Here is a 24,211-nt window from a genome sequence, read left to right on the forward strand (position 1 = left end):
ACAAATGAGTAGATACTACTTTGGAAAAGAATAGTGCAACAGAAAGATAGCCTGCTTACCAGGTTTTGAATTGGCTTGCAACTGTAAGAACATTTTTTTTACCTGAGAACTAGTGAACACTGGCTTTTTGGCAGGTCTTCTGTCATCACCTTTGTCAAAAGCAGCTGTACAGAAAAAAGCATATTTTCGTTCAGAAAATAAATACTAACACAGAAAAGGAAGGGAAGAGGCTTATCTAGGAAAAATGGAGCCTGGAGACAAAATCTGAATTTTCCGCCCCCGTCCCCCACAGGTGCCCAAGTCTACCGCCCAGAGCCCAGATCTACTGCCTGGAGCTTGTGCTGGCGTCCAGGTCTACTGCCTGGAGCTGGCGCCAGCGCTCAGGTCTATGTGCGCCGGGGACATGGGTTATCCCATGTCCCCATAGGCAGGTATGCCCCTGGAGAAGGGATGGAGACAAGGACCCACCATAGGGACAGCCCACCTCTTTACAATAGTTAGGCTAGCACTCTAACCAAATAAAAGAAGGTCCATCTTAAGTTACCAAGAACAGACAGAGAGTAGAGGAATGAAACACTGAAGTTGGAATGACAATATTTGGGATAATTTCTATTGTTATCTATATAATTTTGATCAAGAGGTATTCTTATTCTTCTGTTCTTATCCAATATAGGCAAGTTAGCTTGTTAGCCATTATAACAGAGTTTATTGCATTACCAAATGTGACACATGGCATTTGTGACTTTAGAAACCACTCCCCATTCTTCGCAGCTAGATGACATATCTGAAAATCTGCAGATCTGAAAGCTTGTCTGACAAGCAAAAGTATAATTAAAGGCAAAAATCTGTTTTAGTTATGCAGACATTATCATGGAAGCCTTTTCTAGGCAGCCAATGAAGTGTATCCTATACAAACTTTCTAAATAAAGCCTGCTTGGATAATACTCCCAGATGTGTATATCATAATGAGGCCTCTGCAGTGTGCCTGCTTATGTAACCTACTCTAGACAGATGCCGACATCAGAGGAATATATGTGTGTCAAAATATTCTTTAATGGGTATGAAAGCTGCTGCAAAGAATGATATAAAGTATTATATCTGTTAATTATTAAACTGAATTGGTTATTTTACAAATACACATATGTAAAAGAAGGTCACCTACATGCACACAGACACACACACAAAAGGGTCCTATTTATTGGGTTCCTTGATACATTTCCATTCTGTAGGAAAAGGCAAGTGCCAGAAAATGGCACCCAGGGAATATTCTTCTAGATTGCTATAAACGTTACATTTTGATAAAATTAAAAGCTGTATCTTTGAGAATAGGAAGATACTCCTAGCCTTGGGTGGGGGGATGGAGGCACTTTTGATGTTCTAAATTTCCATCTATTTCCATAATTTTTTTCAAAGCAGTATCCAGTAATCCCTAAACTTAAGTTTTAAAAACTAAATAGTTCTTTAAAAGCTTGTGATAAAACTGAAATTACCATTTTTACACACAATGACATTTTTCCATTTCTTTGAGAACTGCAATTAAAATACAAAAATGAATGCTACATGTTCTTCAAAAATTACCAAAAAACACCCCCTTTCACTGATTGAATGACACTAACTTTGTGGCAGAGTGTCACTGACTCTCTCACATCTGTAGAGCTCAGTGCTTTGTCTGACACTCCAGAATCAACTGCAGTTTGGACCTGACCCTGAGCTACTGACACACGGGAAAACAAGAAAGAACACTTTAAGGAAATAATTAGCAAATGTCAATGAAAGCCTTGTTTATACAGTTTGCTCTCAAGGAACAAGAAAAATACCCTGTTTTCTCCTTGTTACGTAGGTATCCATGCTTTACTCCCTAAAAGCTTTGCATAGGGCTACAGTCTTCAATATAATCCTCCGTTTCCCTTACTGAAAAACTGCATGACCACAGCACAAATGTTCAGGCATTGCCCTGGAGCCATTTTCAGATCACTCATCTGCAAGATTTCATTCCATACATTTGAAAACAAAGGGGCTAGAGCAAGACTCCCTTTCGTCTAAACCTGAAATTGTGCTGGTTACGCTTATAAAAGCTTCTCTGCAGCTTCTTTAATGACTCTTCTGCAGTACACACAGTATCACTATACCAAATCGATGGTGAAATCGATAGATACAATTTATTCAACATACATGCAATTTTTTACTTGGCCAGATGAAATAGTATGTAACATGAACTAAAATCCCCTCAAGTGATATATACATTAAACCAGCAATGGCCTCAGAACAGAATCCCGTGCACATGTGCTTAAAAAAATTAATTGTACCACCACAGTTTACATTAGAGAGGAAACATAAAAGCCAGCCTTTCAATCCTGATGATTCCCACATATCTGCAGTAATAAATGCACACAAAAGAGCTATGTAATCCTTCAAGCTTCCATGCTTGGAGTTGTCAAAGCAGGCTATCCTTGTTTATAATTCTTACATAATATTTCTTTTTCAAGAGCAGAAGGTTCATCAACATGTGACAGCTATCATTAATTACTGGCTCCCATTATTTCTTAAATAAAGGCAAAGCTGTTATGCAAAGCGTTAAGCTCCCAATGGCTTGCCTACCTGCTTGTATTTTCTGCTGATCGTCTGCCTTCAGCAGCTTCCAGCTCTCTGTGTGACGAACAGCATAAAAAGACCGAACCAGGAAGATCCACAGCTTATCACGCAGAGCCTGTATCTTGCACGTAAACCCCTGCGTTCAAGTAAGAAATCAGCAGCTGGAAAGAGCCACATTGTCATAGCAACCAGTCATTATTCGTTACAGAATCTACTTACTCCTAAGCTAGATCAATGATGTCATCACAGATTTTATGATTGTTGAGTGGATGTATATGAGGTCTGTGAGGGCCAACTGCCCCTGCACCATAATTTTACACAGCTTGGAATCAAGCCACTCCCACAAAAGCTGGAGCTCATAAAGCATCAAGCCCCATTAAAAAAAAAAATTGAATCTCTTCCTAGCTTTTTACTCTTGGCTATGTCGCTGCAAGGTCAAATCCTCTGGGGGCAAATAATGTATCTGATTAAATTTTCATCACTCTTGCTGAGTAAGTCAACAATAGAAATGGGTGGCAATAGCACAGGACCAGTAATTTATGCAGTTTTTGTATGCAAAAGAAAATCACTGTGCCAGATTATAAACCCAGCCATCTGGCCAACATGCATCATCCAGGACAATTAAAAGATATTTTAAATTTCTGTTGATTAAGATATTGAAAAAACAAATTTCCTTTCAGGAGAAAACATGATTAGGAAAAATTTTAAAGGTATTTTGTGGTTGAAGAGAAATCCTAGTATAAAGCCAGTATCTTAATGTTTATAGCATTTGTTCAGTCTTCAGTGTACAATGGCAAAAAATTAAATCGATATCCGGTTTCTTTATTATGACCCACAGATGGGGAAAATACCACCATATGATGATGACTTAATAATACAACATATCTTATATAGGCACCCCAATGGCCCATATAATCTGCTACTACGACTCAAAAATTACCTAATAATTAGGTATATGACCCTTTCAACTTGATTTCTTTTCTTCTTCCAGAATGTACCTCACTGGAGAAATGGTTTTATGGGAAGATGAGGCTATTCAACTTTTTCCCTTCACCCTGTTTTCCTATTGAAATTCAAAAGTCCCCAAGCCAAAAAATATTGGTATTCCCAGTTATTCATGTTCAAATACTGGTTTAGAATTGATTGATTGATTGATTGGATTTGTATACCGCCCTTCCGGGAAGGGCTCAGGGCAGTGAACAACAGCTGCAAATAATATGACCAAAAATCATCACATTAGCAACAACCATCAAAAAACATAATATCCCTAAGCATGAAATAATAAACATACTATTATAAGAAAACATTCTAAATTACAATAAATGTAACATTTTAAACAAAGGATAATAATAACAGAAGCATCAACATTTCAACATCATAATATCACAGGCATCAATAATCCTAATATAACATCATAGAAAACAAGAACATCAACATTTCAACATCATAACATCACATAACAAAGGCATTGATAATCATGACATAACAAAATAGGTTATGTAACAATAATGGTCGTAGCAATAAACAACACTAGCAGTATTCAGATCCATTTTTGCCGGGGTGGGGGTGGGGCGATATTATTTTGCTGCATTATTCCCAATGGGGAACCTTTCCAGGGAACTTTTTTAAAAGTTCACAGAACTAAAGTTGAAGATGAGTTGGTAGTACATATCCTCTGATGATCCTGTGCTTGAAGGAGCTTGGGTCAACGGGTCCAGTTCTACAGGACCTCAAACATGGTGTTCTACAAAGTTTTAAAAGAAATAATCCTTCAAATTGAAAACAAAGACAAACTCGAGCCACTGAATGTCCAAATTTTGCAAGACCTACCATTTCTTTCACACTTGCAGAACTCAACAAATCATCCATAGCTACCAGAAGATGGCAACTGTTCTCAGTGTTAATGCTCTTCTCAACGGCCTCAAGCACGCTATCGAGAAGGTCAGGTTTGCTGCTCATGGCCTGAGCCTGAGATCATCAATGGAAACAAAAAATAAAAATAGATTTTTTAAATAGCTGCACACACATACTTTATTAATGGCAAGGAAAACCACAGAACAGAACAAAATTCTGATGGCATATCCTTTTTCATACAAAAAATATTTTTCATTCCTTCCTCTCATTTCCATGCTGGAAAAAATTACTTAGACAGTGTACAATCAGTGATGAATCAGATGCCCCTGGAAAATCACAAATAATTCTGAGTGATATTTATTAGTAACAGTTATGTATACTAATTCTTCACTGAAAAATCAGCATCTCCAAAACATACCTGAGTCCTGATTTATCCACATCTGATTTTTGGTATCTCTGGCCAGGCCCCACTGGACTGCATGAAAATTCTTCCTCCACACATCACTATTTGCCCTAACCTGAAAAGCAATCTATCCAACATGCTGGTGACCAAGAGGGGCCCTTGCCTTCTCCCTTACAAAATGGCTTGCATTGAATTGGACCACTTGCCCATCTGGCCGCTGTCTACTGTCTACTGTGACTTGCAGTGGTTCTCAAAGTCTCAGCTACTCCATTCATTTACTTCTTTCACTAAATTTGTGAAGCCTAGAGAAACCTGGACAGTGGTGTAGTTTTCAATTATCTTTCCACTGCCTCCAGATTTCTTTTGAGAAGCCATTAACTTGAGCATCAACCAGGGAAATGAATGCTGTTGTAAAACAAAATCTCTACCAAGAAAGTCACTCACAGCTTATCCCTAAATCGTTTGACCTTCTTCCTTCTTGTCAAACTATCCACAGCTTCCACCACTCTACTGATAGTGATCACAACACAGATGTAAACTTTAGGAGGCAAGAAAGATTTCCTGGAAACAAGTAAGGAAGAAAGACTAATCCAAGTGGAAGAATCCTGGAAGAATGTTTGAATATCAGTAAAATTGGGATCCAGTAATCTTTACACATGGTCATTGGGCACAGTTTGGTTATTTTTGTTTTGATCTGTTACTGATCTGTGCCAGCCCTAGTTTTGATGTGTAAGTTTGCTCTGATATCTGGCTGCTGGTTGTGACTATTCAGGGAGATGAGGGTGGATATCCACATAACTTCCAGAGATCACCCCTATTAACTGAAACAGAGTTTGCAGCAATGCTCTGGGAAGCCTCAACTCAAACCAGGCTTTGGGTCCAGAGAAAACTATTGGGAAAAAAGGAATAAAATGAGGAAAAGGTTTGAGAGGTTAGCATACATGGAAGGAGAGAAAAGGGGGGGGGGTGCACTGAATGTAAAAACAGAGCAGAAGAGAGGTTTGAGTAAAAAAAGAGAACATATGAAAGGAACGCTATAAAATAAGAACTAGAGAGAAAGATAAATGGTGAGAAATGCAAACAGCTAAGAAAGGAAGAGATAGCTGGTAGGTCCTATAAATAGCACCACTAAAGGAGTACAGGGAGATTTGCTTCCTGTCTTCTTCAGCAACCCAGTGCTGGCAACCAGATCCAATTATGTTGGTGGTTAGAGACTATGGAGAATCTGGAATTGTGCAGCCTGCATATGACGTTCACCAATGGTCTGAATATTACACATTTGATCATCTGCACAGGAATAACTTTAAAAACACTGCTCTAATTTTATCATAGTGTTCATTATGCAAAATGTTAAATTCAACGTCATCTCTTCTAATGTTTCATTCTAATAGAGGGGGAGGCAGCAACTTGCTCCAATTTCCTTTTTGCAGCAGCCTCTTCTGCCACACCTTCCACCATCCCAGAGGGCTCCTCGACACAGGAGAGGTTAGAGAATAGAACACAAGGAGCTGTGGCAAGAAGGGGAGGAGGGAACAGAGATCTGTTCTGAGAGCATAGAATTGGAAGAATTGGAAGAGACCACAAGGGCCATCGTCCAACCCCCTCCCACACAGGAACACACTATCAAAGCACCCTTGACAGATGGCCATCCAACTTCTTTTTAAAAACCTCCAAAGAAGGAGACTCCACCACACTCTGAGGCAGTGTATTCCACTGTTGAACACCCCTTACTGTGAGGAAGTTATTCCTAATGTTTAGGTGGAATCTCTTTCCCTGTACCTTGAATCCATTACTCCTTGTCCTACACACTAGAGCAGAAGACAACAAGCTTGCTCCCTCTTCAACACGACATCTCTTCAAATATTTAAACATGGTAATCATGTCACCCCTTAACCTCCTCTTCTCCAGATTAAACATATCCAGATCCCTAAGTCTCTCCTTGTAGGGCATGGATTCTAGTATACCTTGTACTGTACTGTTTTGGTCGGCCTCCTCTGCACCTGCTCCAGTTTGTCAATATCCTTATTGAACTGCTATGCCCAGAACTGGACACAGTAGGTGAGGCCATCCCTCTAGACCAGTGGTGGTGAACCTATGGCACTCCAGGTGTTCATGAGCTACAATTCCCATCAGCCCCTGCCAGCATGGCCAATTGGCCATGCTGGCAGGGGCTGATTGGAATTGTAATCCATGAACATCTCGAGTGCCATTTGCTTGGCACCGAATGGAAGCCGGTTTTCCAAAAGACTCGCTCAACGAGCGAGTCAAGAAAACTCCAGTGTGCGGGGTATTTGCCACTGCAGCTGTGCTCCAGAAGCGGCAGTGGTGCAAACACCTTCCCCAAACCAGTGTTTTTACCGGCCCCTCACCAATCTAAATGGCCCATGTGGAAGGGGCCCACATTTTACTAGCTTGCTTGCAAGAATATCATGGGGCACCTTGACAAATGCCTTACTAAAATCAAGGTATGCTACATTCACAGAATTCTCTTCATCCACCAAGCCTGTCACTATAAAAAAAAGAAAGTAAGATTAGTTTGGCATGACTTGTTTTTGAGAAAGCCATGCTGACTTTTAGCGATCACAGTATTCCTTTCTAAGTGTTTATAGACTATTTAATTATCTGCTCTAGAGTCAGTCACGTTCTCTAGAGCCCAGGTGATTCTTTTACACACTGAGTATGCCAGTGTTTTGAGAAGCTCACAATACTGCTTCTGTACAGGAATAAATCATTAAACATACTCACTTTCTATTATTATCCCTCTCAAAACAATGTTCATTGTTTTAATAACCTTTGTAGTTCCTGTCCCCTATGCCCAGAGCTGATCAACAAGAAAAAAATCCCAATAAACATAAATTATGACAATACAAATACCAGTTAAAAACCTAACTCATCACCAGCCACCAATATAGACTAACTAAAAAAGGCCAACTGCCTGCTGAACATTTCAAAAGAGTCTTTTCAAAATAGCTCCCCCTAAAAGTTATTTAAAAGGTGATCTTTTATCTTTATGGAAGAGATCATTCCATAGCTACAGACCACCTCTCTAACATTGGAACAACATAATCTCATGACAAGATTTGTTATTGGATTGATACTATTCAGGACTATGTTACCTGTAACAAGGTGAAGAAGTTCTCACTCTGTATTAGCTGGGGAAAATTCGCCACCATAAATGCCACACACTCTTCTTGCAGCTTCGATGCTAAGGCAAGAGCTGCTTCAGTCCATTTTACGTGGGGAAGGCTACCAATCAGTCGGTCGGTTTCCATCAGGAGATGGGCTGCGTTCTGTGGACTCTGGAAGTGAAAGCGACACACATCTACTCTGAGCACACTGAGATTGTGCTATTCAGCACTTACATTTTGCACCATAATCTTAGTAATAAGCAATTAACTTCTACCACTTTAATTAAGGACAAATTTTATGTTAAATGTTCTCAGGAGACTTTCATAAACATGCCAACCAGCAGCAAACCATCCATTATACTCTCTTTTACTTAGCAGAACATTGTACATTCAAGGTCTGGCAAAGAAGCAAATAACAACAAAAGATAAAATTATACTAATCCACTGGATAGTCAATGAACTGAGTTATACTTTTAATTCAAAGCATATTTATGCTTAGGTCTCAGTTTGGAGTAACACTTTAAGCAGCAGATAAATTTGCCCTGTTGAATATCCATAAGCATGAAGGGGAACATAAGAAAGAGCCTGCTGGATCAAACCAGAGTCCATCTAGTCCTGCACTCTGCTACTCGCAGTGACCCACCAGATGCCTTTGGGAGCTCACATGCAGGATGTGAAAACAATGGTTTTCTGCTGCTGCTGCTCCCGAGCATCTGGTCTGCTAAGGCATTTGCAATCTCAGATCAAGGAGGATCAAGGTTGGTAGCTAGAGACCGACTTCTCCATAAATGAGTCGAAGCCCCTTTTAAAGCTATCCAGGTTAGTGGCCATCACCACCTGCTGTGGCAGCATATTCCAAACACCAATCACGCGTTGCATGAAATATGTATTTGTAATCATGTGGTTGATTCACGCCACACAGCTACAGTCAATTGTGGCTTCCTGGCACATCTCCATTGCATGTATCCTTGTGACTACCGACCCGTGGTTCTCCTTCCCATTTTAACAAGTTCATACATAGCAAATGTGTACTAAATAACTGGCACACACAGGCCTTTCAATGGATAAGGCATGATGAGTGGGTGTGCAACCTATTATATTTTTGAACATCACAGTGTTAGGATGGGCGAGCAATGATGGTTTTGCTGGTCAGATTTATACTACCAGGCACTGAACACACACACACTGATAAACTAGGTGTGGATATATTTTCATAATCCGAACAGATCTGGTACCCAGAAATCAGATCTCAGTTTTCTGGTAGAATAACATTAATAGAGGTTTGTATTTAAAAAGCAAGCATATAAACTTACCAAAGAGTGGATCAATATTCTTAGACAATTATTCTGTAATTCAGCAGGTAAACTGGCAAAGCTCTTCTCTGACCAACATTTTACAAAATGCCTCACTAGCCACCTGTTAGAGGTGGGAAAAAATCTTGGTGGAGCAAAATCAATCTCTTCAACAAATTTCACTTCGCATATACATGGGCATAAGTAATGACTGCTAAGCATTTTACTATTGTACAAAAATATGAACATATTTCTAAACATTTGCGAAAAGTTGAATGCATATTCTTTCACAATAGGGCTATGAAAAATATAGGAAGAAAAGTTTTTAGTTCACTTACTTCATACAAGAATCATACAAGTTTTCTATTCCTACTGAATGAGCAATAGCCAGACATTCCATCACAGGCGGATGTTTTCCAGGGACAGGCTAGAAAGTTAGAATATAGACACTTTCAGAAACTTGTAGAGACTGAAAAACTGCTAATCCAAATAGGACATCTTTTCAGAAAAGGACAGCAGTACTTGAAATCAGTTCCAGGACTTGCTGACTGCATAATTTAAACTGATGGTCTCCAGGAAACTGGTTCCTCATCATCATCTCCACCAAAACCCCAAAACACACTCTCACAAGCAAGTAGCATACTATAGAATTCTGTAATGCACTGGATTCTGGGAGAGATCTGTATGATACTGACTAGATCTTTGGGATCTCACTGTGTTTCCTGTAATACATCCAAACTCTTTTGGGTCTGTACAGTTTGAGAAAACATTGGTGATAGTGGGGAAGCTGACCATCCGGTAAGCTTGCCCATCATTACTAACTTTCTCTTTGACAAATGCCAATAAAGCTCCAAGGAGCTTGGGTTGCCAGGTCTTCTGATATGGTGTCAGACCTCTAGGCAATCCCTATTTTTGCCAACACCTGAAAGACTGTTAGGGAGAAAATGGTGGCAAAATGGGGGGTGGAGTATATTGGCAAAATTACTTCTGGCAAAAAAATGAAGAGATTGTTGTGGGATGTGTCAAAAACTCTTCGGATTGATCATAGAGTTTTTGAGAATCCTAGAGGATTTCCCCTTGATGGCATGACATTACTTCCAATTTTTGCTACAGATGTTGTATGTGTCCCCATTCTCCCAACCGCCCTGGGATTCCAGATTGTGGCCCAGCAAACCTAAAGGATCCCAAGGTTTCACCAGAATACCAGTTTTAAAACGGCTGATCTCAAGCCTGGTCTGCAGAGATACAGTGCTGAAGAGTTAAAATGGACTGTGCAATTTCAAACTTTAGCTGGGAAAGTTAAACATGACATATCCTCCCATGTTAAAAACACTCTGCAAATACAAACTAACACAGTAAGAAAGTTAGCTACAACTTTTCTCCCTAGCGCAAAGAGATCTTTATGTGGGGCAGAATTCAAAAATGGTATCCTCAATCTGCAGTTTGGGTTGGTACAATCTGGACTGCTTCCTCCATTCTCTACCCCCACATTCTGATGGACATACGTGCCCAATGTAAAACATTATCTGGCCAGTGCACATTCAAATCTGCCTATTATTTTATTTACAAGGCTCCAAAAAGTCAGCTAATGTCATATAGATCAGTGGTTCTCAACCTTCCTAATGCCACGACGCTTTAATACAGTTCCTCATGTTGTGGTGACCCCCAACCCTAACATGTATCCATTTTACAGATGGAGAACACTGATGCAGAGAGTCTTAGGCAACCCCTGTGAAAGGGTTGTTTGACCGCCAAAGGGGTCCCAACTCCCAGGTTGAGAACCACTGAAATAGATTTTTAATTTAAATGTTAACATGCTTGAACATTTTGTTCTTATAAAGGGAGGTGGTGAGCTCTCTCTTAGCAGCAGTGGTGTAGTGGTTAAGAGCAGGTTGATCTGGATTTGATTCCCTGCTCTGCAGTCTGAGCTGTGGAGGCTTATCTGGGGAATTCAGATTAGCCTGTACACTCCAACACATGCCAGCTGGGTGACCATGGGTTAGTCACAGTTCTTCTGAGCTCTCTCAGCCCCACCTACCTCACAGGGTGTTTGTTGTGAGGGGGGAAGGGAAAGGAGTTTGCACGCCCCTTTAAATCTCCTATAGGAGAGAAAGGGGGGATATAAATCCAACTCTTCTTCTTCTTACTGGCAGGCTTCAAGCAGCAGCTGGACAAACACTTGTCAGGGATGCGCCAGTCTGATCCTGCATTGAGCAGGGGAGTGGGCTAGATGGGCTGTATGGATCCAACTCTATGATTCTATGACTTCTAAATAGCATTATGAATTTACAACTTGGAATAATGGATTTAAAACTTGGCATTCCAGCTTGTGATAGAAAGGTCAAATATGAGGTAGTACACTTCTTTTTTCACCAAATAAAAAAAACACACACATATAAAACATAAAATTGAACCATACCTTTTGAAAAAAGTTGCAGTAGTCCTTTTTCAGAATATAAATTGCTACTTCTCGCAGACCCTCTAATCCATACATGTCTGCAATCCTTAAGATGCAACTGAAGAAAAAGCAACAATGGAAATTCTACATACAACAATCTTAATAAGGATATTGCCAACCTATAATAGGAACATTCCACAGTCACTCACATTATATTGAGACAAGCCCAGCATTTTGAACTTGAACTTGTTCATACTTATTACATACATACATGAGCCTTGATTGGCATAGTCAGAAGCAAATACATAAATTAGGAGCAAATACATGAATACATGATAGATAAAAAAGGCAAAAGGCCCCATAGAGAGCACAACAAGTACGTTCTACTGAGAACTCTCAACTATCTCCACAATTAAATTGGCGACCTCTTCACAAAGACCAGGGTCCGAATTATTTAACAATAGAGATAACCTAGTCAGATCAGGATGCCCAGATTGGAAGAAAAAAATGTAAGTTGATATATTTAGATCTGATGTTATCAAATCTGGTGCAGTGCAAGAGTTGGTGTTCATACTTATTTAACTAGGTGAAGTGACATTTCTAGAGGGACCTTGTATTCTAGTAATCTTTTAAAATCAGTTCAATATACCTTGTGCACTGCTATAACCATCAAACCTTTTACTGGCATAATAAATAATACAGATTAGTAGTGATCACAGAGTAATACAATCATGGTTGCACACAGATACTTAGCCACCATTCCAGAGATAGTGGAAGAATAATTGTTTCAAAAATAAGATTTTTTTTGTTGGTCTAATAGACCTTTATCAATGAGTAGAAGGGTCAGTAAGCTGGATCTGCTTATCTTATAAAATGAGCAATGTAGAAGCATATGAATTACAGATTCAGTCTGAATGCTGCAATCACAGATTCTGTCCTGGTAGGGAATTTTTAAACATCCTTCTGTTGTTACAGCTGAAGGAAGCACCTTGCCCCTTGCCGAAGAGATAGTTCTTTGCTGGTTGGGTAAGATTAATTGACTCAGGTATTTGGCACTGCTTTTTAACTATGATTTGAAATCAGGTTTTGGATGGTTGGCAAGCCCTGGTTAACAGGAAACTGTCAGTGATCACATAGTGATTAGGTCATAGCAAGTGAAATTTGTCTCTGAGAGAAGTGATTCCACAGTAACTCATGGTCTGTTACTGATCTCTTTACCACTGCAAAAAGATTAAAAAGTATTGCATCCACACTGCCTCAGATGGACACCATTTGTGCACCAGGTTTAGACCAAGGAGCGTGACAAGAAGAATTTTGATTAGGAAGGCTTTGCTTTTTGTTACCCGTTCTAAGCCTTCGTTGTGGGGTGCAATATCTAAATAAATATTAGTATAGCGTGTTGTGAATTTTTGTCACGCTGGAGTGTGTGCATAGTTTGGTTCACAGTTTGCGACAGCAGCCACAAATATTATAACTTTGGACAAATCAAAATTTCCATCTTACCTGGATAGAATCATCTTCAAAACATGCCACGATTGCTTCCACAAACCCAGTGGATTTGACATGTACATTCTTTCTTTGAAGCAATGGCAATTTGAAGATGGTGACATCTACTTATAGCCAGATGGTTCACCAAGCTCAAAGACCAGCACAGCAGAAAGCTCATGGCTGGGATTTCATTATTTGTGAGTGAAACACTGTTTATGAACAATGAACAGTAAATTCTCCTGACTTGTAATACTGATGCAAAGAACAGGGGCTCTTGGAAACTAAACAGAGAACATGGTTCAAATCCCTTCCCCTTTTCATAAACTTTTATTCATCACTGCTGCCCTAGACTTCTGCTACAAAGTAAATAAGGTTCTCCCCATTACCACCACATTTTTGGGAGTTTCTCCAATGGGATTACATTGCAATAATAGCTATTTCTGGCATCTTTAACTTTTTATTAATAGACTTGGTGTTGCACTTTGCGTTCAAATGCAGATGACAAGAAGCAGAGTAAGCATGGCATGCAATTAAAAATAACATAACTTGACACATACCCAGCGTCTGCTTTATTTGGAAAATCCAGAATTCCGCCATAGATAAAATTCAGAACAACAGTCATTTCTACCTGGTTTATGCTGCAAAATAGAAAAAGAAATGGTTGCAGACATTAACAGCTGTGGCATAAAGTAGAATGCTCATCGTGTTTTACAAATCCTGAGTGGTTCAGCAAGATTGAATCCTGACATAATAGTAAAACAGACCACACAAAAGAAAAGACAGACAAGTAGTGCAAATTAAAATTACACACGGTTGTCGTTTCCAAACCACTACAATGCAAAAGGCCAATTCTCACAAGATCAGCCCGCTAAAGGCTTCAGTTACCTTGCCCTTGCCTGCAACTCTGGAGGCTTGGGAAAGGAGCATTTTACTCTTTCTAAAGGACAAAATCTCTCTCAGCAGTTTCTTTTCATCATTCTCCCACACTTTCTATTTCTTTACAGTCTGGGGCTACTTCCAGAACCTTCACTGTCCTTGAATTAGCAAATACCTGAGCTTGCCAGAAGTGCGTTTTAACCAACTTAGGGAAATATGGCAGCTTCAGCCATTTCTGGAGAAAAGAATCCCTAGCCTCAGTCCCACCTACTTTGCAAGCAGCAAGATTAGATAATGTGATTTTGAGGGTGATTGTTGCCACACTGGCACTTCTGTACCAGTGGGACAGAAGAAGGCGGCAGGGGCAGTACCTAGTGGCCTGGGTATGGGGTGTGCAGATACTGTTCCCACCTGGTTTAGGTATTAGGTTAAGAAAATATTCTGCAGCAGAACGGGCCTGTAAAGGTTTCAATGGTGTTGATGGTAAAGTAACCTTGAGTGCATTCCACAGCCCGGGCGATGGGCCAGCTTCAACTGCGGAGACTTTATCTCTGCGCAGGAGATGAGGTCTCCGTTCCCATGGGAAGCCGGGAGGGGGATGGGTTGGATAGAGTTATAACCTGTGCTTCTGGCGGGAAGTGTCATTCCTGCCACTGCGTGTACTTGAGCTTTCTAAGATGTCTGAATAAACGGTCTTTTTTCACCAAAGAGCCTTTTATTTCTGCTTCTATGGAATTCCTTACATTGTGGCAGGAATCTTAATTCATCTATATCCCTAGTGCAGTGGACCTCTGGTGTCTCGGCATGGAGAGGTTGAATATTTGTAAAGGATTCAGTGGTGTTGATGGTGAAGTAACCTTGAGTGCATTCCACAGCCCGGGCGATGGGCCAGATGCATCGGCGGAGACTTTATCTCTGCGCGGGAGATGAAGACACCGTTCCCATGGGAAGCAGGAAGGGGGGATGGGGTGAATGGTATTATAACCTGTGCTTCTGGCGGGAAGTGCCATTCCTGCCACTGCGTGTACTTGAGCTTTCTAAGATGTCTTAATAAATGGACTTTTACTCCCAAAAGCCTTTTATTTCTGCTTCTATGGAATTCCTTACATTGTGGCAGGAAACCTAATTCATCTATATTCCTGTGCAGTGGACCTCTTGTCTTGCGATGGAGAGGTTGAATGTTACTGCGGAAGGTGCGGTAGCCCCAAAGAGGGCTCCGACCTTTCCCTTCTGGATCTGGAGAAACCTGAACCGGCGGAGAAGCGGGCCTACCATGGTGGCTCTTTCCGTCCTCATTATCAACACGAGTCTTCCCCTTTACCCTCCGTTTGGAGCGAGGGGCGTGGCTGACGACCATGGGGACTTCATGAGTGCGTTTGGAAACATCTATGGATCGCGCCTGTGGATCGGATCTCTACCGTTTTGCGTGTGGATTACAAACCTCAGATGCAACCTGTCATGGAGGAGGCGGGCTTGACCACCTTTCATCACGGCAGCAGGAATCCATTGAGCGATTCCTGGACTTCGTGTACTGGTGATGCTCCCAAGGAACCACCGTGGCACAGCACTGGGGCCCGTCCAAAGGACACCGGGACTAAACCTGGAATTGGGAGGTGTCGGTACGCTTCCCTGTCGGACCCCTAATCCCGGGCCAGCGGCCGCGCCTAGAATACGGGTGGCTTCTGGCGACAGCGGTGTCTCCGATGTCACCAGCTTCCAGACGTGAAGAGTCCGAAGCCTGCATTCCCAGCGGACGGTTTCCCTCTCCCCATCGAGAGGACTGGGATGAGGAAGTGGGGAAGGCGACTTCTGAGATGCCCAAGCGGCATGGGACCGTGAGCGCCAGCTATGGGAGGAGGAGCGGGCACAGTTGCAGCAAAGGCGAAACCACAGAGGGACCGAGGCAGCAGCGTAAAGAAGTCCAGCTCGAGTTGGACCCGTGCCGAAACTGGCGGCTCCAGCGACAATATGCCCAGAATCCCCTGTCAGTCCATGATAAAGTCCTGGAACATTCCGACTGGATTTACAGCGGCAGCAGCGTTCAGGCTCTCGCCGCATAAGCTGAGCTCACTGAAGCCCTTAAGCGGGACGAACTGGCTGAATGGGAACGAAAAGAAGCTGCTTTGCATGCGCACCAGGATGCATTGACTGCAAGGAGAGGGAGCTGGCTGCGTTGGAGAGAGGGAACTAAGGAGGCAGCAGACCAGGAAGCCCCAAGTTGGAGTCTATGCTGTTACTGATCAGGCCGGTGCCAGGGGCCTGGGTCCTGCCTTTAAGCATGGCAATCTTGCAGCACGGTCCGGCCCCTCTCCGATTACAGCAGCTGCCTGCCCAACCTGCTCAACCAGCAACCACCTCCCCAGCGAGAGCATTAAGAGCAGTAGAGCGGGGCTACTACCCGGCCCCGATACCAGCCCGTTTTGATGGGACCGCTTCAAACTTCCCTACTTCATCTTGCAACTCAATGCCCACTTGGAAGACTATGATGATTTATACCGGTCTGGCCCGAAAAATACGGGACATCGGTTCAGTCCTGGATGGGGCAGCAGCCGACTGGTTACATTGACTATTTTGGATTTACAGGATGAGGACTCGCGCAGTGCCGCATTCCTTCAAGCCTTAAAATTTCAAGATCCAAAGCGCTAGAATGAAGCTATCGCACCATCAAAACCATCCAGCAAGGCAGCAGCCGTTTGCAGAATTTGCCCGTGAATTTGGAGTCGTGGCTGCACCGACTTCCTCCTGAGTGGCCTGAGCATGAAATCGGAATACTTCTCGGATGCTGTAGACCAAGCTTCATTGTGAAGCTGGTGTTTTAATTGGGTTCCTCGTTACTATTGCAGATTGGATCCAGTTGGGGTCCCAAGTGGCGTCGTTTAAGTCGGCTTCGTCAAGAGGCCATGGCAAAACCACTACTGTGTCCACCAAGTCAAACCAGCCCCTACTGGAAACCACCTCTGACCGCCCGTCGCCGAGCTGGAAGTTATTGTCTTTTACTGCGGAGGAGCCAGGTCATCTAGCGTAACTGTCCCAGAAACAAAACCAACGCTCCGGCTCGGCCTCCGTCTGCCAAACCACCCGCGGGTCAGGGCCACCTCCACAGGCTTCGTCTAAAGCAGTTACCGAAGCTGACCGGAGGAGGAAGCAGCTGTTTACTTCTTCAGCCCCATGGACATGGAGCTATTGCGACTCTAATAGCGGTGAGTGAAGGCTGGCTCCTTACTGTTCAAGCATTTCTGGCCAACCCGCTAAACACTTTCGCATTATAGCCTCGGCCCTTGTGGATTCAGTATCCCACTGCTTAATCGGCCCCAGGTGGCAGAGGAGCTAGGTCTGGACGAATTCCCCTGGCTAAGCCCATACCATTCCGCAAATGGGCGGCCAGCCCCCTGGGAGCGAAGGACCCGGCCCAATTACAAAAACACAGCCGGTTCTCCTCCGTTCGCCGACCATTGGGAGAAAATTGGATTTTATTTTGGCGTGGTAATCAAACATTCCATAGTTTTGGGCATGCCTTGGTTGTGTTACATGAACCAAAGTTTCATTTTGGAAAACGGATCTTAAATTCACTGACCTCTCGGTGAACACATGAATTGGGGAGAAAATAGCGTCTCCTGACACACACCTCCCTGGCTTCCCTCAGTGATTGCTCCGATTCTATTGGCATCCCACCTGCATATCGTTGATCTAGCCAGAGTTTTTCAGGAGCAGGAATGCGATCAGTTGCCACCCACAGAGACACTGACTGTAAAATTGTCATACAATGGGGGCACAATACCCAAAGGTAGAATCTACCGCATGAGTCCCAATGAGGAGAACGTGCCTTCTTGGACAAGAACACCAGCGGGTTCATGCAGTGGGGCTACCAAACCACCTACGCTGCTCCGTTTTGTTTGTCAAAAGAAGATGGGTCTTCTGACTTTGCACAGATTATGAGGTCTCAATGCGGTCCCTGTCCAATAAATATCCTTTGCCTTTGATCAGGACCTTTTAGATGCACTTTCGGCAAAGGGTATTTTACTAAATTGGACTTGAGAAGCTTACTACAGAGTCAGAATTGCTGAAGGCTATGAACACTAACTTTCGTTTAACACAAAGTTTGGACAGTTTGAATATTTAATAATGCCATTGGGTTAAGTGGGGCCCCGGGCTTTTATGGCCCTTATCAACGAAGTTCTCCATGATTTACTGTACAAGGGGAGTTGCTTGGTATACTTAGATGGCGTTTTAATTTACTCACAAACCATAGAAGGCATAGGAAATATTGGTTCGAAGGTGTGAAAGCGCTTTAGCTTGGCTAACTCTCTCTTTGCCAAACTCTCCAAATGCTGTTTTCATCAGACCTCCATTGACTATTTGGGTTACGGATCTAGCCGAGGGGCTTAAAAATGGATCCTGCTAAAATTGGCGCAGTCCTCCAATGGCCTGCTCTCTACAACCACAAAAGAACTCCAGTCGATTTCTTGGTTTTGCTAATTTCTATGACTTTATACCCCAATTTGCTGAACTGAGCTCTCCCTCTCACAGACCTCTACCATACTAGGGTAAAGATCCACTGTCCGCCAAGCCCAGGGGCCCCTTTCCTGGTCTGAGGAATGTCAAACAGCCTTTCAACTATTAAAATCTGCCTTTTACCTCGAGACCTATCCTAAAGCACCCTGACCCAGATCTCCCGTTTGTGGTTCCATTGGATTCTCGGACAAAAGCACTTGGGGCGTGACCCCTGTTGCAGAAAAATAAAGATGGTAGGCTGGTTCCGTGTGCTTATTTGTCAAAAAAAAAAAAATTCTCTGGTGCCGAACTCAACTGGACTGTGGGGACAAAGGAGCTACTGCGGCCATCAAAATTAGCACTCTCCACTTGACGCCACTGGCTGGGGGGGCTAAGCACCCTTTCAAGTTTAGTGGGATCATAAAAACCTGGCAGCTCTTTCCACCCCCCCTCAAGATGTCCATAAAACAACCCGTTGGGCGATTTCTTTTTCGTTTCTCTTTTACAGTCCATTTTTTCCCTGGGAAAACCAACAAACTAGCTGTAGCGGCTCAGCCTACCGGGGAGGGGTGGAGCTGCCTTCTGAGGACATTCCACGCACTGTTTCTTTCCCCACTCCCAGTTGGGGTTGGCTGTCACCCGGTCTCAAGCGTCTCCACCACCCCGTTCCCAGTCTGCGTCTCTCGCTTTCCTGGGAACTGGAGGGCCGGGGCTGCCGAGCCTCCAGCGGCCGAAGGAGACTCCCAATTGCGTTTGGAGAATGGAGTTTGGCGGAGGGAATGTTGATGCGATGCCTCCCCCCTCCATAAAACAGGTTCTTGAAGCTTGCCCACGATGCCCGTTCGGCTGGACATTTTGGCTTTTGAAAACTCTGCATTTTAGCCAGCCCGGCTTGGTTCTGGTGGCGGCGCAATGCTATAAAGACGATGAGGCATACATTAAAAGGCTGCTCGGTTTGTGCAGAAGCCAAAACCATCCCGGGAAAGCCCCATGGACTATTGAAACCTCTCCCGGTAGCCTCAGCCCCTTGGGAAGTCATCTCCATGGATTTTATTGAATTTGCCGAAAGTCACTTGGCAACCACGGTTTTATGGGTGGTGGTAGACTTATTCTCTAAGCAAGCCCATTTTATTCCATGTGCTTCCATCCCCTCCGCTCCCAAGTTAGGCGGCTGTTTATTCCAACATGTTTGCTCGTCTCCATTCCCGCCCCGTTAAGGTGGTCTCCGACCATGACCCCAATTCATCTCAAAGTTCTGGAAGCGTTTTGGGGTTGTTGGGGGCCGCCCGGCATGCATCGCCGCCCCTACCACGTTCAAAGTGGCTTGAGGCCGGAAGAGCAGACAGAACCCTAGAGCAGTATTTACGTTGTTACACCAACTACCACCAAGACAATTGAGTGCGAGCTTATTCCGTTCTTGAATGCGCCTACAACAATCACGGTTCATAGTAGTACAAAGAAACCCCCCTTTGAAATTGTGTCTGGTGCGGCTCCTTCCCGCCCGTTGCCACAACCCGCAGCAGCTTTGGACCCCAAATTTCAACAATGGATTTCATCCCTAGCCGAGGGGATGGAAATTCGGTTCAGACAGCTTTACAACAAGCAAAGGACTCCCAAAAAACTGCAAGCGGATAAACACCATTTCGAGGAGTTTCCCTCGCGTGTGGGCTCTAAGGTGTACTTATCTACAAAAAAATCTCAGAGGCGTGCATAAAAATTCCACGCTTGGCAAGACATTTGTGGGACCTTTTCCAGATTACTAAAGTGATTAATGATGTCACTGCCGCTTAGATTTGCCTAACTCTCTTAGTAACATCCATCCTGTCTTCCATTCCAGCTTGCTCAAGGAGGCTCCGCTTCCGATGCCTGCTTGCGACCCTTGGAGAATTTACCGACTATTATTGATAGCCCACAAGCACTCTGAAATTGGCCTTTATCCTGGACTCGCTTTAATCATGGCAGCACATGTGGTCTCGTGGGTGGGATATTCCTCTGGGTATAATCAATGGGTTTATTCCGAGAAAATGGCCAAGCCCACCCTTATTTCCTGCTTTCCACGTGCCTTTCGCATAAACCTGGGGAAGGGTCTTCTTAGGGGAGGCAGAGTGTAAAGGATTCAGTGGTGTTGATGGTGAAGTAACCTTGGAAGGTGCATTCCACAGCCGGTGATGGGCCAGATGCATCGGCGGAGACTTTATCTCTGCTTGAGGAGATGAAGACACCGTTCCCATGGGAAGCAGGAAGGGGGGATGGGGTGAATGGTATTATAACCTGTGCTTCTGGCGGGAAGTGCCATTCCTGCCACTGCGTGTACTTGAGCTTTCTAAGATGTCTTAATAAATGGACTTTTACTCCCAAAAGCCTTTTATTTCTGCTTCTATGGAATTCCTTACAATATTACTGCGGAAGGTGCAGTAGCCCCCAAAGAGGGCTCCGACCTTTCCCTTCTGGATTTGGAGGAACCGGCGGGAGAACGGGCGTCGCTGGTGACTCTTTCCCGTCCTCGTATCAGCACGAGTCTTCCTTTACTCCGTTGGAACGAGGGACGTGACGACGACCATGGGGACTTACATGGAGTGGATTTGGTAGCTGTCTATGGATCGGCCTGTGGATCGAGGTCTCTACCCGTTTTAGTATGGATTACAAACCTCAGATGCAACCTGTCATGGAGGCGGGCCTGACCACCTTTCATCACGGCAACCCAGGAGTCCATTGAGCGATTCCTGGACTGGTATTTTGGTGATGCTCCCCAAGAACCACCCGTGGCACAGCACTGGGGCCGATCCGAAGGACACTGGGACTAAACCTGGGATTGGGAGAGGGTGTCGTACGGTTTCCGATCGGACCCCCCTGATCCCGGGTCAGCGGCTGCAGTGCCCGAGAAACCACAGGTGGCTTCGGTGTCTCCGATGTCGCTTCCAGGCGGCGAAGAGTCGAAGCCTGCACTCCCAGCGGATCTGTTTCCTCTCGCTCCGAAGAAACTGGGATGAAGAAGTGGGCGAACTGCGAGATGCCAAGAAGCATGGACCCGTGAAGGCGCCAGCTATGGGAGGAGCGGGCACAGTTGCAGCAAAGGCGAAACCTGCAGAGGGACCGGGAACAGCAGCATAAAGAAGTCCAACTTCGAGTTGGACCGTGCCAAAGATGCGCTCCAAGCGACAATATGCCCAGAACTTGTCAGTCCATGATAAGGTCCTGGAACACTCAGACTGGATTTACAGCGGCTTAGCGGCGTTCAGGCCTTGCGCCGCAAAGTAGACTCACTGCAGCTCTTAAGCGGGGCCGAACTGGCTAAATTGGAGCGAGAAAAAGCAGCCCTGCATGCGCACCGGATGCATTGACCATGGGGAGAGCTGGCTGCGTTGGAGGGAACTGAGGAAGCAGCAGACCAGGAAGCCCAAGTGGGTCTATGCCGTTACCCGAAACTGCGGCCAGAGGGCAGCGTGGCTGGGTCCCTGCCACTAGCGCCAAGCGGCACCCGGCATTGATACCGCCTCCCGATTCCGGCCCCTGTGCAGCAGCTGCCGTCCAACCTGCTCAACCTGTTACCCAACCCGCTTACGCCCTTGCGGCGTAAGAGCCGATGGAAAGGGGTTTTTCTCTAGGCCCCGATACCCGTTTTGATGGGACCGGCTTCCAAGCTTCCCTACTTCATTTTACCTTCGATGCCCACATGGAGGGACTATGATGATTTATACCCGGTCTGGTAGCGAAAAAATACGGGACATCGGCTCAGTCCTGGATGGGGCAGCTTGCCGACTGGTTTGAAGCCCTTTTGGTTTTGCAAGATGAAGACTCACCATACGGTGCCCGCATTCCTCAAAGCCTTAGGCCTTCCAAGATCCAGCGAGAATGGGAGCTATCCGCACCATCAAAACTATCCAGCAAGGCAGCCGTCCGTTTGCAGGAATTTGCCGTGAATTCCGATGCGGCGGCTGCTGCGACTCCCTCCTAGGTGGCCTGAAGCGCGCTGAAATCGAATACTTCTCAGATGCTGTTGGCCGGCAAGTTGCGTGAAAGCGGTGTTTTAATTCGGGTTCCTAGCACTGTTGCTGATTGGACCAGTTGGGATCCCAGGTGGCGTCCACGCTTGGAATCACGCTCATGCGGGTATGCGCCAGAAGCCTGCCCCTCGTCCACCAAGGCAAATAGCCGCCCACAGAGACCACCTCTGGCGCGTCGCCGACTGGGATTGTGCCTTTACTGCGAGGACCAGGTCATCTAGCCATAACTGTCGAAGAAACAAAACCAACCCGCTCAATACGCGCGCACCCCATCTGCCAAGCCACCGCAGAAATTGAGGCCGCCTCCGACGGGCTCTTCTAAGGCGGTCATCGAGGGCGACCCAGAGGAGGGGAAGCAGCTGTTTGCCTTTCTTTAGCCCCATGGATATGGGTCCGACTCCCTGGCGGTGAGTGAAGGCAGCTCCCATTACTGTCAAAGCGTTTCTGGCCAGCCCGCTAGAAACATTATAGCCTTTCCGGCCCTTGTGGATTCTGGATGCTCCCATTTGCTTAATGCGGCCCCGAATTCAGCAGAGAGGCTAGGTCTGGACCAAATTCCCTAGCTAAGCCCATACCATTTCACCCAAATGGATGACAGCCCTCGGGGAGACGAAGGACCGGCCCAGTTCAAACACAACCGGTTCTCCTCCCGTTCGCCGACCATTGGGGAAAATTAGTTTTATTTTGAAGCCAGTGGCTAAAACACTCCATAGTTTTGGGCATGCCATGGTTATTGTTACATGAACCAAAAGTTCATTTTGGAAAGAGCGGATCTTAGAATTCACTGACCCTCCCTGCGGTGAACACATGAATTGTGGAAAACCCAACTTCTCCTGATACCCCCCTCCCTGGCTTCATCAGCGACTGCTCCCCGGTCTATTGGCATCCACGGTACCATGAGTCTAGCCAGAGTTTTCAGGAGCAGAATGCGATCAGTTGCCACTTATGGGAGACACTGACTGCAAAATCGTTTATATACAACCAGAGCAACTGCCCAAGGGTAGGAATCTACGTATGGAGTCCCAATGAGGAGAAGGAACCCGTTACCTTTGGACAAGAACCTGTCCTTGAGGTTCATCACGGCGAGCTACCAAACACACACCGCGCTGCTCCGTTTGTTTTGTAAAAAGAAAGATGGGTCTTCTGGCTTTGCACAGGTGTCGAGGTCTCAATGCAGTCTCCCTGTCCAATAAATACCCTTTGCCTTTGATCAGGACCTTTTAAGATGCACTGGGCAAGAGCATTTTACTAAATTGGACTTGAGAAGCTTACTGGGGTCAAGAATTGCTGAAGGCTATGAACATGACTGCGTTTAACACAAAGTTTGGACAGTTTGAATGCTTGATAATGCCATTCGGGTTAGAAGTGGGGCCCCGGGCTTTTTTATGGCCCTTATCAACAGTTCTCCATGATTTATTGTACAAGGGAGTTGTGGTATACTTAGATAGCGTTTTAATTTATTTCACAAACCATAGAAGAGCATGAAACATTGGTTCGGGGAGGTGTGGCATTTGTAGGCAACTCTCTCTTTTGCCAAACTCTCCAAATGCTGTTTTCACCAGACCTCCATTGACTATTTGGGCTACGGATCTGGCCGAGGGCTTGAAAATGGATCCACTAAAATTGGCCTTGGTCCTCCAAATGGCCTGCCCCCACCAACCCATAAAGGAACTCCAATCTTTTCT

At 44.7% G+C, this 24,211-nt stretch overlaps 1 protein-coding gene across 1 annotated transcript in view; it reads right to left on the reverse strand.

Annotated features, from left to right (window-relative positions):
- Positions 1–24,211, reverse strand: part of BTBD8 (BTB domain containing 8) — a 63,865-nt gene that overhangs the window by 11,207 nt on the left and 28,447 nt on the right. Inside the window, exons 6-13 of the mRNA XM_048497365.1 lie at positions 13,713–13,793; positions 11,689–11,785; positions 9,608–9,696; positions 9,291–9,393; positions 7,966–8,148; positions 4,423–4,560; positions 2,599–2,728; positions 103–164 (exon numbers count right to left, since the gene is read on the reverse strand). Coding sequence (XP_048353322.1) covers positions 103–164; positions 2,599–2,728; positions 4,423–4,560; positions 7,966–8,148; positions 9,291–9,393; positions 9,608–9,696; positions 11,689–11,785; positions 13,713–13,793 — 883 coding nt within the window. The remainder of the gene's footprint in view (positions 1–102; positions 165–2,598; positions 2,729–4,422; positions 4,561–7,965; positions 8,149–9,290; positions 9,394–9,607; positions 9,697–11,688; positions 11,786–13,712; positions 13,794–24,211) is intronic.

Source organism: Sphaerodactylus townsendi, linkage group LG05, assembly GCF_021028975.2.
Source record: "Sphaerodactylus townsendi isolate TG3544 linkage group LG05, MPM_Stown_v2.3, whole genome shotgun sequence".
Taxonomy (NCBI): Eukaryota; Metazoa; Chordata; class Lepidosauria; order Squamata; family Sphaerodactylidae; genus Sphaerodactylus; species Sphaerodactylus townsendi.